The sequence below is a fragment of the Mytilus californianus genome, unplaced genomic scaffold (assembly GCF_021869535.1).
Source record: "Mytilus californianus isolate M0D057914Y unplaced genomic scaffold, xbMytCali1.0.p SCAF_9, whole genome shotgun sequence".
Lineage (NCBI taxonomy): Eukaryota > Metazoa > Mollusca > Bivalvia > Mytilida > Mytilidae > Mytilus > Mytilus californianus.
This window is the reverse complement of record NW_026262745.1, coordinates 27,459,769-27,476,475: the sequence shown is the minus strand read 5'-3', so window position 1 is coordinate 27,476,475 and position 16,707 is coordinate 27,459,769. Positions and strand designations below refer to the sequence as shown.

The window sequence follows — 16,707 nt, the reverse complement described above, 5'->3', positions numbered from 1 at the left end:
AAAATTTTATATTTTTGTTTTATAAACTGTTGATCAAATTGAATATTGCCTGTTATAATTTGTAGAGTTTTTTATAATTTTTATTGATGAGATATATACTATTCCTTTAATACTTAAATGCACAACAGCATTTAAAAGATTTTTGTCAGTGTTTACATAAAATGAACTAAGTTTTAAAATATTTGAATTTGCAGACAATAATTCTTAGTAGAGATGGACAGTATATTATGTTAGGAGGTAACAGTGGAGTGGTAGAAGTCTGGAGGTCACATGACCTAAATCTTTTGTATACATATCCACCATGTGATAGCAGCATTCTGTCATTAGCTCTTACCCATGATCATAAGTAAGTATACAAATTGCATGATAGCTGTTATTTTGGAAAATGTGTTGATAAGGTTCTTTTGGGGAAATTTTGATAAAACTGGTAGATTTTATTAATTATATACCTTTTGTACAGAAAAATTTAAAGTCAGTAGCCCATATTAAATGGCAGACCTAAAAACCTTGAAATTTATGCATGCAGACTGGAGCATTTGATGTTAACTCTGATATAACTCTTACCTATGTTTACATATATATATATATATATATATATCACTAAGTTATTTCCCTTTATTTTTATATAAAAATTAAAATTAAAGGACTTTTGAACAGTCAGCTTTTTTTTCAACCTCCATTGTATGTTTTATTATCCAGAAATACTTATTCATGCTTTTTTATGCCCCTACCATAGCGGAGGGGGCATTAAGTTTTACCCTTGTCTGTCTGTAGGTCAGTCTGTACGTACGTCCCAAAGTTGGTTTCCATTCTCTAACTTTAGTTTGCCGCAACCAAATGTTATGAAACTTATACACAATGCTTATTACCACAAAACACAGATCAAGTTTGAATTTTGGTGGCGTCACTTTAATCGTTTTAGAGTTATGCCCCTTTACATGGAAAAATTGCTGAATTTTTCGTTTCCGTTCTCTAACTTTAGTTTGCCTCAACCAAATGCTATGAAACTTATACACAATACTTATTACTACAAAACTCAGATCAAGTTCAAATTTGGGTAGCGTCACTTTTACTGTTCTTCAGTTATAAACCTTTATAACTTTATATGATATGCAAGAGGGGGCATCATCTGTGTCCCATGGACAAATTCCACATTTATCTTAAATGTGAGACATAAAATGTTTTACCCTTTCCAAGATTCATAACTATACTCCAAAAATTCTGACTTCAACAGGAGTATAAGTGACACTTGCGTGTGTTTACTAAGATACTTTCATTATACATATGCTGAAAATCTTCCTTCAACAGATGCATATTTGTCTGGGAAAGATGCTCATTTTTTTTTCAGGCAAATTGCATTTTTATCCTTTTCTGCAAGTTTCAAAATGCCAAAGCATTTGGCAAGGATTGCCACCATTATAGAGTGCTAGCCCTGAGTGAAGGAGGTCACTGGTTCAAACCTTGGCCGGGTCAAAATAAAGATTAGAAAATAGGTATTTACTGCATCTCAACTATGCTCACAGCATTTAGGAGAAAGAGCAAAGGCTGGTTGGCTGGAGTCAGTATAATGTGTGCCGATTGAGTAACATTTCTTCCTGCAGACTGTTACCCTGTGAACTAGTTCTTCAAAACCCCACTCATCGTATCATACCAGTACCAAGCAGGGTTTATATTCATATCACGTTAATGTGTTCTCATCCTGAATATACATTTACTTTGCCCTTGGACATTAAACAGTCATTCATCCTAATTATTCATTTCTTTCTTATAGATTCTTATTGGCAGGCCTTGGAACTGGTTGTTTATTGGTGTTTAACATTGACTTTAACAAATGGCATCATGAATATCAGGAGAGATATTAACAAGTGGACCATTTCATCATTGATTACATGCACTGCATCAAATAAGGATATTTGAGGCAGCATACCTGTTTTAGTTACCTGTATAAGTACTAAGAAGATGCTTGTTTTATTGATAATAGCAGCGGTATAGCAAGGGTGTCATGAAGCATAATTAGTTGGTCTTCAGCTATTGATTCTTTTCAGGCATGCATCATAATATAAATTTATTTAATATTTATATCTACTAAATTGCTTACTATAGTTTCTTATTTTAAGGGACTTAATCTAAACTGTAGTTTGAGTCGAGGTAGGATATATTGTTCTCACATATATAGTAAAAATATATTTGGAAACTATTATTATTTGCTCTAAGAATGAAAGAAATTGGGGAGTTGATGTAAAGAAATATATTAAATTGTAAATATTTATTTATTTCTCAGAAGGTTGTGTATGTAGTGTGAGCTGCTTGTTCTTCAAGTAGTACCTGTACTAATTTAGTAGCTTTTTCTAGTTTTGTACACATTTTTGTAAAATTATGATAAAAAGATTGAAAAAATTATGATAATTAAAACAATTGATTTCAAACAGTACTAGATTATGATTGGTTATGTATGGTAGAACTTAAAGTAGTATATATGTAAAAAAATTCCTTTTCAATTTTTTTCTGCAATCAGTTGCAGAATACAAAACTATTAAAAAATAAAAAAGTGATTTGTTTTTTCTTTGAAAAAATTTAATATCTCAGTACATGTAGTTTTTAAGGAGATGTGATATCATGTTAAAACATTCCACATTATAAATTTTTGTGCTGTTTTTTTTGTGCAATCTATCCAATGCTGTATTTTGATAAAGTGCTTGGGTAATAGTTATATATATGTGTGTTTGATTTCATATTGAGGAAATGTATATACATCTGTTTAATAGCTTATATTGCCAAATACATTCCAGAACAATAAAATAGTATTGAAATTTATTTTGATATAGATCATTCGTTTTGTGGTTATACATTTTACGAGTGACAAGTGACAAATTTCATGGTTTAAAAGCTTCTTGTGGCAGATCAGAATCTTGAGATAAAAGAACGAAAACTATTAAAACCTTTTCAATGTATTTTATTTCTTATATGTCAGAAAAGTCAGACAAAGGACTTTCACATCGCCCCTGAACCTCATGTCAGTAGATAAAAACAAATATGAAGGTTTTGTTAGTGTTAACAATATTTGCAATTAACAGTTAGATATTTGCCCAGCCTAATTTATATATAATTGCAGATTAACTCTTGACAGCAACTGTCATGTAAGAAAAAATACGTAGAAGGATTTTTCAACCAAATATTGGCAACAGTTAGATGTGGGTGTTTCTACACAGGATGTTACTGTTTATCTTTTACCAAACATCAGACCATTGTTGATTGTTAGATTATTTAAAGTTTGATAAATATGTATGTGAACATTTATTTTATATGCAGTATATTTTGTTAAAGGTGTATTTATAGTTGTTTTATTTAAGATCCATTATGTTTCCATGGTGTTTGTTGGTTATGTTTATATTGATTTTCAGATTGTAAAAATGAAGAAAACAATCCTTTCTATTTCCTAAAAGCTTAAAATCATAAATCGAAAATAAAATATTTTTACTTAAATTCAAAATCTGTTTACAGTTTCATTTTCGAGGAAATAGATGTGAATTTATTTCTGATTGCATTTCATTCCTATTTACAGATTTAAATAGGCTTGTATTAAATTTTGAGACTTCTTATAGGAATTATTGTTGAGAAAAATCAATTAGATGTTTATTTTAAACAGAAATTTCAGATTCTTAGATTTACTTCTGTGATGAAAATAGTTGACCTCCCTACTCATTACCAACATATTAAAAGAGAAATATACAAAACAGTATAAAAAGATCATCTAGATATTGAAGATTTCTGTGTTGTACTTGTTTAGAGACAATATGAGGTATATGACATTTTTTTCTATGTAAACATTTCGTTCTGTAGTGTTGTTAGAAATTCATTTCTTTTGCAAGATAAAACATGGAATGGTCATGAGGATGATGCTTTAGGCTTTTATTTTAAATATAAGTACCTAAGAGTTTGTATTTAAACCAACATAAAGCAGTATAATACATTCATAAATACTATTTGACTAGTATTCTGTCAGAATTACACTTATAATGCATTCTGTGTGAGAGTATGCACAAGTCTTGTGAATAGAGACATATCATTTAAATAATTTATAGATGTTTTGACAGAGTGTGATTTTTATGTGGTGTAAACAGAATTGTATGGTCACAAAGAAATCATGTTTCACAATGCAAATAATATATTACAAGTATATTCTCTTTTCTTATGTTTTATTCTATTGCCATAATCACAATCTACAATGTTGTATTCTTGGTAGTAGTGTTCCTTAGTTGTTTATTTGCTGAAACATTTGAGTGCAATAAAATCTAAAGGAATTTCTATCCTCTCGGTCTTAATGACAATATCATGGGAATTGGTAATATATCTAGAACAGATTCTGTTAACATTTTGGACATAGTTTCTAAAACAGTACGTAAAAGCTAATCTCATGGACGTAGAATAAATCGCAATCAAAGAAAATTTTGTAATAACAATACAAATATTTCGGACCTAATTTCTATTTCAAAAAACAACGGTAGACACTATCTATTAACCAAGCTCTGTTCTTTGCCTGTTAATAAATTACATCAAATTTTGGAGGAATGCCACACAATTCCATATTGCAGTCCTAAGTATGAATTCGTCCAAATTATAATTGCATATTGTTATTCTAAATTGTTTCCCAAAATTGATCGCCCTGAAAATCACAAAAAACATTTTATTAGAATTAAATAAAGGTTTTGATTTTGTAAATATTGCCGGTATTTTTAATAATCATTCTGTTAAAGAACAAATTCCTAGCTATTTTGATAATACTGAACTCCTTCTTATTTGTTATGTTTACAAAAAAACTACCCGGAAATAGGTGTATAATTACAGCGAAGTGTGTAAAGATGTTAATATCAGTGACAATACACCTACCTCATGAAATTTCAGTAAATCCGAATACATTTATGGCCCCAGTTCCCATGTTATAACAGGAGACCTTAACATCGTTCCTGACTGAGAGTTGAAATCATTTCTCAGTAAAGGACCTAAATATCGTCCCCCGTCAATTATTAATTGGAATGAGTGTCGTAACATCATCCACAACTCACTCCGTACTTACTGCTCTAAATGGATAAAACGAGAAAAAGCTGACAAAAAATCATTAGATTCTTTTTTTAATTCGGTAATGAACATAGTTGATATATGTATTCAACATTTTAAAGATCATTTTACTCCTAACAACAACTATAATAGCCCAATTTCCCGTATCAAACATAAGCTAAGAGAACTCGCCAAGGAATATATTTTTGTCCCGGCTGATAAGGCTGCTTACAATACCATTATTGTTTGACGTAAATTTTACATTGATGTTCTACAAAAGGAAATCACGAATTCACCAACATTCCAACTGACTCCATTTTCGGAAAATGACATCTGTAACAAACAAACTTTTAGCTACCTCTTTACAAGCAGAACCAAATACAATGAAAGTTCCAACAATATACTGGCTTCCGAAGCTGCACAAAACTCCTTACAAATAAAGATTTATTTCGTCTTCAAGCCATTGTTCCACTACCAAACTATCGATTCTACTTACTAGTACACTTGGTACAATCAAAAACCTGATAATAAATTGTTCAAATAAGGCCTTTGAAAATAGTGGAAATAATTACTTTTGGAGTGTCAAAAATTCGTTGGAAATACTTGATAAATTGCATGCTTATATTAGTGATTTCGAATCTGTTCAAAGTTTTGATTTTTCTACCCTATATACCACGTTGCCTCATAATCTTATTAAGAAAAAGTTCACACACCTGATTAAATGGGCATTTAAAAAGTCGGAATGTGAATATATATGTTCAAACTCTTTTAGGTCATTTTTTAGTAACAACAAACAAAAGAACTATGTCAATTGGACCTGCTTTGATACTATAACTGCCCTCGAATTTTTACTAGATAACATTTTTGTTTGCTATGGAGATTCTGTATATCGTCAGGTTATCGGAATTCCCATGGGCACTAACTGTGCACCACTTATTGCGGATCTGTTTCTGTTTTGTTATGAGTTACAATTTATGACTAAAATCAGTAAAGACCCATCGAAACAACATCTGATTCAAAAATTTAATAACACTTTTAGATATTTAGATGATATATTGGTTCTCAATCATGACGACTTCAGTATGTACACTAAAGAGATTTATCCTGCCGAACTAACTTTGAATAAAGCTAATACTAACAATGAACACTGCCCTTTCCTGGATCTTGATATATTTATCTTTAACGGGAAGCTTAATACCAAAATTTATGATAAAAGAGATGATTTTTCATTTCCTATTGTTAATTATCCATTTTAAGATGGTGACATTCCCTTGTCGCTATCTTATGGTGTTTATATATCTCAACTTGTTCGATTCGCTCGAGTATGTAACAGAGTATTTGATTTCAATGAAAGAAATCTCTGTATTACTGAAAAATTATTACACCAGGGTTTTCGATATCACAAACTGGTAAAAACATTTACTAAATTTTATCATAAGTACAAGGACATCATTCGTAAATATAAATCAACATGCAGACATCTTATACGTTCAGGTATTTCACATCCAATATTTTATGGTAATCTTTACAAAGCACAAAAATGTCGGCATTCACCTCAAAAGCTAACCAAACCTTTAAACAGACTTATTCGGAAAGGATATAGTTACGATACTGTTGTCAAGTCATTATTGATTGCATATTGTGGTATTAATATTGATTCACTCATAGGGTCTTTGCATCGGAAATTAACACATTTATTCTAAAACCAGTTGTTGGCATGATACGGGTTATGTTCTTCTCATATATTTTATGATGGTATGATACTCCTAACGGGAGGGATTGTACTTGATTTTCATATGGGGAAGTAATAATCTTTCAATCAGTTTAATTGAGGTCTGGAGCTGGCATGCCAGTAACTGCTAGTAGTCCTTTGTTCATTTATGTATCATTGTCATTTTGCTTAGTTTCTTTTGTTACGTATTCTGACATCGGACTCGGACTTCTTTCAAACTGAGTTTTACTGTGCGTATTGCTATGTGTTTCTTTATTCTACATTGGCTAGAGGTATAGGGGGAGGGTTGAGATCTCACAAAACATGTTTAACCCCGCCGCATTTTTATACGACCGCAAAAAAATTTTTGTGGTCGTATATTGGTATGACGTTGGCGTCGTCGTCGTCCGAAGACACATTGGTTTTCGCACTCTAACTTTAGTTTAAGTGAATGGATCTCTATGAAATTTTACCACAAGGTTCAATACCACAAAAGAAAGGTTGGGATTGATTTTGGGGGTTATGGTACCAACAGTAAAGGAATTAGGGGCCAAAAATAAGCATTTTTGTAACTTCCAGACATAACTTGTGTGTTAGTGTATGGATCTCTGTGACATTGTACCACAAGGTTCCATATCACAAAAGGAATGCTGGGATTGATTTTGGGGGTAATTGCCTCAAAATTTTAGGAATTAGGGGCCAAAAAAGGGGCAAAAAACAAGCATTTTTCTAGTTTCATGACAATAACTTGTGTGTAAGTGTATGGATCTTTCTGAAATTGTACTACAAGGTTCCATATCACAAAGGGAAAGCTGGAATTGAGTTTGGGGGTAATTGCCGAAACGTTTAGGAATTAGGGGCCAAAAAGGGGCCAAAAATAAGCATTTTTCTAGTTTCTAGACAATAACTTGTGTTCAAGTGTATGGATCTCTCTGAAATTGTACTGCAAGGTACCATACCACTAAGGGAAGGCTGGGATTGATGATGGGGGTAATTGCCTCAATATTTTAGGAATTAGGGGCCAGAAAGGGGCAAAAAACAAGCATTTTTCTAGTTTCATGACAATAACTTGTGTGTAAGTGTATGGATCTTTCTGAAATTGTACTACAAGGTTCCATATCACAAAGGGAAAGCTGGGTTTGAGTTTGGGGGTAATTGCCCTAATCGTTTAGGAATTTGGGGCCAAAAAAACACATTTTTCTAGTTTCCAGACAATAACTTGTGTTCAAGTTTATGAATCTCTCTGAAATTGTACTGCAAGGTACCATACCACAAAGGGAAGGCTGGGATTGAGTTTGGGGGTGATGAATCATAAGGGGGTTCAAAAAATTTTGGGGGGGGAATTTTTTTTTTTTCCTTTTTTTTTCTTTTAAAATTTTCCATTTTAAGTTGGTTATTTCTGATTTATATTTAAAAGCAAATAATAATGATATGGTAGGAGATACACACTAAACAGGATGTGTAAATTATTATATAATAAGTATTGTGCAATAGCAAGAAATTTTCAATTGCACAGTATTGCACAATAGCAAGAAATCTTCAATTGCACAGTATTGCACAATAGCAAGAAATCTTCAATTGCATAGTATTGCGCAATAGCAAGAAATATCCAATAGCACAATATTGCGCAATAGCAAGAAATTGTCAATTGTACAGTATTGCGCAAAAGCAAAAAATATTTAATTGCACAGTATTGTGCAAAAGAAGATACTTCGTATAAATTGCTTATTTCTTGACCAATTTCAATGGGGTTTTATTCTTGAATTCTTGGGGTTCTTTAATATGCTGAATCTAACCGTGTATTTAGTTTTTGGATTTTGGGCCCCGTTTTTAAATTGGTCCACATTGAGGTCAAAAGGGTCCAAAATTAAACTTTGTTTGATTTCATCAAAAATTGAATTATTGGGGTTCTTTGATATGCCGAATCTAACCGTGAATTTAGATTCTTAATTTTTGGTTCCGTTTTCAAATTGGTCTACATTAAGGTCCAAAGGGTCCAAAATTAAACTTAGTTTGATTTTAACAAAAATTGAATTCTTAGGGTTCTTTGATATGCTGAATCTAAACATGTATTTAGATTTTTGATTATGGGTCCAGTTTTCAAGTTGGTCCAAATCGGGGTCCAAAATTAAACTTTGTTTGATTTCAACAAAAATTGAATATATGGGGTTCTTTGATATGCTGAATCTAACCATGTACTTAGATTTTTGATTTTTGGGCCCCGTTATCAACTTTGTCCACATTGAGGTAAAAAGGGTCCAAAATTAAACTTTGTTTGATTTCATCAAAAATTGAATTCTTGGGGTTCTTTGATATGCTGAATCTAACCATGTATTTAGATTTTGGATATTGGACCATAATAGGTGAATGTCCAATTTAAAAATTTTAAGTTCTTAGACCACATTCATTCTGTGTCAGAAACCTATGCTGTGTCAAATATTTAATCACAATCCAAATGCAAAGCTGTATCAAGCTTGAATGTTGTGTCCATACTTGCCCCAACTGTTCAGGGTTCGACCTCTGCGGTCGTATCAAGCTGCGCCCTGCGGAGCATTTTATTGCGCCTGTCCCAAGTCAGGAGCCTCTGGCTTTTGTTAGTCTTGTATGTTTTTAAATTTTAGTTCATTTATATGTTTTGGAGTTTAGGGTGACGTCCATTTTCACTAAACTAGTACACAATTTTATTTAGGGGCCAGCTGAGGACCACCTCCGGGTACGGGATTTTCTCGCTGCGTTGAAGACCCATTGGTGGCCTTCGGCTGTTGTGTGCTCTTTGGTCGGGTTGTTGTCTCTTTGACATATTCCCCATTTCCATTCTCAATTTTAAGAACACTTCTGAAGCCAAGCTAGTTGTCATTGCTTAGCAAGATAATCAGTGAATAACCATATAGCCCTCATGGCAAAGATTTTATTTCTATACATCATCCAATTATTAAAGAAGATACATTCAATTTATTTACCAGTATTAATACGTTGATCTTATACCTTTCCTCCACATTTGGTAGGAACAGTTATCCTTCTTACTCTAGGGCAAAGACATACTGGTAAGTTTGGAACAAGATTACAATTAATTACACTGAAAAGCATAGCACTTCCTCACTACCTCAAAAAACTTTAATGGTCGTTTCATGAATGAAATATACATCTGGAACAGACTTCCTCCTTTCATCATTGTGGTTATGACTTATGGCCTCTGATCTTGAAAATCACAGAGATATATATTGCTGTGATTAATGTAAAATAGATTACAGACTCATAGCCTGTGATGATTTTAGTTGACTTCATTGCAGTTACTTAAAACAAGAAAGGTACAAAAAGATATAAACGGACCATGGTCTAAGTTTGATGAATTTTGTTGAAGATTGATCAGTCAGTTGTTACACCTGTATTGTGTTCACAGAAAAGGTTAGAACTTTGACCATCTCATTTCGATTCTTAAAACTATATAAAAATGTTATACTTTCTGCCTTGTGATAAAGTACTACATTTGCATTTTGACCTAACCTTCTGCATAGTGATACTATGTATTTGGCTACTGTGGTTTAGTCAGTTGTGTTGTGTTGAACGTTCATCTTCGGGTTTAGTTTGTATGGTATTGAGCAGGTGTGGTTTGTATTCTCTTACTGAGATTATAGTGTTGTGACATTCTCATTATGATAATAATGCACCCATGTCATACAAAAGAAATTTTGTCATCATTTTTAAATATACATAGACACGGATGAAGCCATTTAACCTTTGTCCAAAACAGTGCATCCTGCCTGGGACCTTAAATAATATAATATAATATATTATCAGTTTTGCGTGCCTCTTTGTCTATTTATATGCCTTAAAAGTAAAAGGCAATACAAAAAAAACTTAGCAAAGAAATAAAGGACTGCACATAATTTGGAAAGCACAATCCAAAGGTTGTTGCTACTATTTGGCTTAATTAAGCCTGATATCTTTGATGAGAGTTTTTCTATAAGAAGCTAGCAAATTTAGCTACTGTTGTTGGTTGAAAACTGTTCTTTTTTATAATAAGAAACAACACATTTCATGAAGCCAGCCCGGGGAAGCCAGTAAGTATTAAAAGTTGATACTGAACTAGTGAGTATTGTCATTCCTGTAGTCCTAGTGATTCAAAGAAGAAAGAAATTTCACGAATTTAAAATCTGTTTAAATGTTTCAATTTTTGTTTAGGTCATTACAATAAAAATTATATTGTCATATTTTCCTTAAACGAGTGACGTATTTGAGATAAGATGCTGGTAACAACTTAAATGTTTGAAATTATATGAAGTTTTATCTGTTGCTTGTAAAAATAGCCTTGTTTATGCAAGGTTACGCTCTTCAAAGTCCCCTACATCAGGTCATATTCTAGCAAAGCGAATAAGTTGGGAAATGTAGATACCAAAGGATGCAGGTTGAACATTGTCGTAAAAAAAAAGAAAGTTTTTGTCAATATCAGATAAAAATTTATTTCTTACAAATGACAATGTCATAATTAAGTAATACATGTGAGAAAATGAGTGATAGAGATATATAGTTTGAACATGTGTTTATGTTATTAAACATGCAGATTCACAAAGGGTCTTCAATATTAGCACTAAAACTTCACAAAATATAAGTTTAGGAATTATCATAGTTTAAATATTACGTTATTTTCCTGAATAATGTGTTAAACATTCAAAATATAGATAAATGTTGTTTGCATGTTCATTGACAGGGAAAAAATGACGTCATATCATGTAATGTAGTATTCATATCATGTAATGATGTATTCATATCATGTAACAGTGTTTTGACATCATGTCATTGTGGTTTCTTCTTATAAGGCAGTGATGGCGTTCCATACGTATACATATATTGCAGTGTGCAAAAATACATAAATTTATAATTAATTTCAGAACGGTTGTTGTGTAAATTATGTTATTGTAAAAAGGGTATAAAGACACTTAGTGGGTCATTAAAGTCATTTACAAAAAAAAAAACAAAAGTGTTTTGTAAAAATGATAAATAATATTGGTGTTTTACACTCAGAAGCGTGTCCTTCTATTCAAACGTGTCCAATCTTGCAAACGCGTATGGTCGACGTCCATGAATATCCAAACATGTCTAGATTGTTTTGGACGTTGGAACGTATGCTTTCACTAACGTCCAATCATGTCCATTTTTGAAGATGCACTCAAGTGTCAAATTCGATTTCATTATCATGTTCATGGTTTGGAAAAATATCAAGACAAATAAAGTGTATGGTACAGACCTGGTTTCATTTACTGCGTGAATTGTGGTTTTCCATAAATCTTAAAAACTTCCATTTAATAAATTAACTCAAAATGACCTCAAGGGGATTGTCTTCGTTAATAATTTAATGATAATTTGCGGAGGCATTCGCATTTGCGAATTTTTGGTGAAAGCTAAGCAAGATTGTTGCTTTTTATAAAAAAAAACAAATCAATTTTCTTTGTTTTTTAATTGAAGTAAACAAAGTTCGGGACGGCTACTATACTAGTATATGGCAATTGAAAGATAAAAGTTGGTTAATTTGTAAATTCCAAAGAGTAATTTCAGATGCATCTACAGATTGAGTTTCTCGTACTAAGTGTGAATAAAAAAAGTTGGACACGTAGGGGCGACATGTGATTTAGAGGACACGTTTGGAGGAGAGGGAATAAACATAATTCAGCAAAGTGGACACTTTTAGGGGCGTGAATGGACACGTTTGATGTCTCTGAAGATTACAAGCGAATTGGTATCACTCAAATCAATACCGTTCACACACATTGATCGAATTACAACAGAATAGTCATAATAAACTATACCAGTGATTATACAAGTCCCTGAAGCCTTAATGTAGGAACTCAAGGTCAAATCGTCAATGAGTTTGCGTCCTAAATAATACAACCCAATGTAAAAAAGCTGATTGAAGTACAAGCTGCTGCTTCTTTAATTATATTCTACAACTAAATCATTTATTTGGAATATGATATTGTACGGAGCCAACGGAGCATCAACATCAAGGCAAGAAATTTAACAACAGGAATTGAAAAATCGACCCGTTTGTCATAAAATGTTGTAATTACCGCCGGTAATCTTAATATCCATGTCCAAATAGTAAACCATCGTTTTTAGTCATCAATTTGTTTTATATAGTTTTGACTGAAAAATGTCTTGGTCTGATATAACTGATAAAGGTAAATCTAGAAACTATTCGGTTGCACAAAATGTGTTATTTTCTTTTTCAACGTTTGATTTAGTAAGAATGAATAAGATTGAAAATGGAAATGGGGAATGTGTGAAAAAGACAACAACCCGACCAAAGAGCAAAAAACAGCAGAAGGCCACGAATTGTTCTTTCAACACAGCGAGAATATCCCGCACCCGGAGGCGGGCTTCAGCTGGCCCCTTTATAAAAAAATGTGTACTAGTTCCGTAAAAATGGACGTCACACTAAACTCCAAAACATATTAAATAAAAAAAAGATGCAAGATTAACAAAGGCCAGAAGCTCCTGACTGGGGACAGTCGCAAAAATGCGGCGGGGTTAAACATGTTTTGTGAGATCTCAACCCTCCCCCCTATACCTCTAGCCAAAGTAGAATAAACAAACACAGCAATACGCACAGTAAAACTCAGTTTAAAAGAAGTTCGAGTCCGATGTCAGAATAGGTAACAAAAGAAACTAAGCAAAATGACAATGATACATAAATTAACAAAAGACTTCTAGCAGTTACTGACATGCCAGCACCAGACCCCAATTGAACTGATTGAAAGATTATGTCCTCATTATATGAAAATCAAGCACAATCCCTCCCGTTAGGGTTTTAGTATCATACCATCATAAGATATATGAGAAGAACATAACCCATATCATGCCAACACCTGGTTTTAGAATAAATGTGTTTATTTCCGATGCAAAGCCCTATGAGTGAATTAATATTAATACCACAATATGCCATCTTTAATGACCTGACAACAGTATCATAACTATATCCCTTCTGAATAAGTTTGTTTATAGGTTTTGTTAGCTTTTGAGGTGAGTGCCGACATTTTTGTGCTTCGTATAGAATATTACCATAAAATATTGGAAGTGCTATACCTGAACGTATAAGATGTCTGCATGTTGATTTATATTTATAAATGATGTCCTTGCACCGATGATAAAATTTACTAAATGTTTTGACTAGGTTGTGATATCGAAAACCCTGGTGTAATAGTTTTTTCAGTAATACAGAGATTTCTTTCGTTTAAATCAAATACGTTGTTACATACACGAGCGAATCGAACAAGTTGAGACATATAAACACTGTAAGATATTGACAAGGGAACGTCACATTCTAAAAATGGATAATTAATAATAGGAAATGAAAAATCATATCCTTTATCATACATTTTTGTATTAAGCTTCCCGTTAAAGATATAGATATCAAGATCCAGGAATGGGCAGTGTTCATTGTTAGTATTAGCTTTATTCAAAGTCAGTTCAGCAGGAAAAATCTCTTTAGTGTACATACTGAAGTCGTCATTATTGAGAGCCAATATCTCATCCAAATATCTAAAAATGTTATTAAATTTTTGTATCAGATGTTGTTTCGATGGGTCTTTGCTGATTTTAGTCATAAATTGTAACTCATAACAATACAAAAACAGGTCCGCAATAAGTAGTGCACAGTTAGTCCCCATTGGAATTCCGATAACTTGACGATATACGGAATCTCCATAGCGAACAAAAATGTTATCTAGTAAAAATTCAAGGACAGTTATCGTATCAAAGCAGGTCCAATTGACATAGTTCTTTTGTTTGTTGTTACTAAAAAATGACCTAAAAGAGTTTGAACATATACATTCGCTTTCTGGCTTTTTAAATGCCTGTTTGATTAGGTGTGTGAATTAATTCTAAATACGATTATGAGGCAAAGGGGTATATAGGGTAGAAAAATCAAAACTTTGAACAGATTCGAAATCACCAATATAAGCATGCAATTTATCAGGTACTTCCTCCAAGGAATTTTTGACACTCCAAAAGTAATAAAATCCTTCTATTGTCGAAGGCCTTATTTGAACAATTTACTACCAGATTTTTGATTGTACCAAGTGTACTAGTAAGTAGAATAGACAGTCAAGTAGTGGAACAATCGCTTGAAGACAAAATAAATTTATATTTGTAAGGTGTTTTGTGCAGCTTCGGAAGCCAGTACATAGTTGGAACTTTCATTGTATTTGGTTCTGCTTGTAAAGAAGTAGCTAAAAGTGTATGTTTGTTACAGATGTCATTTTCCGAAAATGGAGTCAGTTGGAATGTTGATGAACTCGTGATTTCCTTTTGCAGAACCTCAATGTAAAATTTCCCTCAAACAAAAATGATCTTATTAGCAGCTTTATCAGCCGGGACAAAACAAATTCCTTGGCGAGGATTTTTAGCTTTTGTTTGATACGAGAAATAGGGCTGTTATGGTCGTTGTTAGGAGTAAAATGTTCTTTGAAATGTTTAATACGAATATCAACTATGTTCATTACTGAATTAAAAAAAGAATCTAAGGATTTTTTGTCAGCTTTTTCTCGTTTTATCCATTTCGAGCAGTAAGTACGGAGTGAGTCGTGGATGATGTTACGACACTCATTCCAATTAATAATTGACGGCGGACGATATTTAGGTCCTTAACTGAGAAATGATTTCAACTCTCGGTCATGAAAGATGTTTATGTCTCCTGTTATAACATGGGAACTGGGGCCATAAATGTATTCGGAATTACTGCAATTTCATGACGTAGGTGTATTGTCACTAATATTAACATCTTTACACACTTCGCCACATTTAAACACATATTTCCGAGTAGATGTTTTGGTAAATATAACAAATAAGAGGTAGTTCAGTATTATCAAAATAGCCAGGAATTTGTTCTTAACAGAATGATCATTAAAAATACCGGCAATATTTACAAAATCAAAACCTTTATTTACATATTTGATTTTAATAAAATGGTTTTTTATGTTCTTCAGGGCGATTTATTTTTTTGGAAACAGTTTAGAATAACAATATGCAATTATAATTTGGACGCTTTCATACTTAGAACTGCAATATGGAGTTGTTGTTGCAATCCTCTAAAATTTGATGTAATTTATTAACAGGTAAAGACCAGAGCTTGGTTAACAGATAATTTCTGCCGTTGTTTTTTGAAATAGTAATTAGGTCCGAAATATTTTTATTGTTGGTACGAAATTTTCTCTGATTGCGATTTATTCTACACCCATGAGAACGGTTTTTATGAACAGTTTTAGAAACTATTTCCAAAATGTTAGCAGAGGATAGACTGTCTGTAATTTTCTTTAAACCAATTCAATTCAATTATTTTCCGTGATCGCACAAACTTTGAATGAGATTCTCCAGGCTGGCTTTTTACTACTTGGTTGAACTGGTTGATATTTAGTAAGATGACTGTGCTTCTTAAGGTGTACACAGTTGATAAATGATACGTTTGAATTTTTTGGGTCTTTTAAAATGATAAAGGTGTTCTTGCGTGCGTTTAGATAAATAGCGTCTAGTTTCATGTTCGTACTGAATATCGCAGCCCGGTTTGTTTCATGTGAGTAAATAGATAATACTGTTAGTTTTTCAATTTATATTAGTTTCAAAATTAAAAGAAAATGTGCGACCATAAAACATGGACCTAACCGTATTGTTGGTGGAAAGACGGGGACATGTAAGTCATTGTTTGGTATGACAATTATCGATAGAAAGGTAACAACGATTTTTTATTATTAAAGATTAGCGATTGTAGTATTTTTAGATAAGCGATTTTGAAGATTGAGACGTGTAGAAACCCTTTGAACGAGTTTGGTATTTAGTATATTTTTTTCTGTTTCTGTTTCATTTTTTGTATTTTGTTATCCGTATTGAAAGGAGCAGAGACTGGCGTCCAGAATATGAACCAGCACACAGGAGTTGAATAAAATAAAAAG

The 16,707-nt window shown here is 32.5% G+C and overlaps 1 protein-coding gene across 18 annotated transcripts in view; it reads left to right on the top strand.

The window, feature by feature from the left end:
• Positions 1-4,187, top strand: part of LOC127716233 (neurobeachin-like) — a 237,747-nt gene extending 233,560 nt beyond the window's left edge. For all 18 annotated transcript variants that reach the window (XM_052222341.1, XM_052222340.1, XM_052222345.1 and 15 more), the window contains 2 exons: positions 195-346; positions 1,772-4,187. In XM_052222341.1, the coding sequence (XP_052078301.1) occupies positions 195-346; positions 1,772-1,862 (243 nt within the window). In that variant the 3' untranslated portion in view covers positions 1,863-4,187. The remainder of the gene's footprint in view (positions 1-194; positions 347-1,771) is intronic.
• Positions 4,188-16,707: the final 12,520 nt, after the last annotated feature.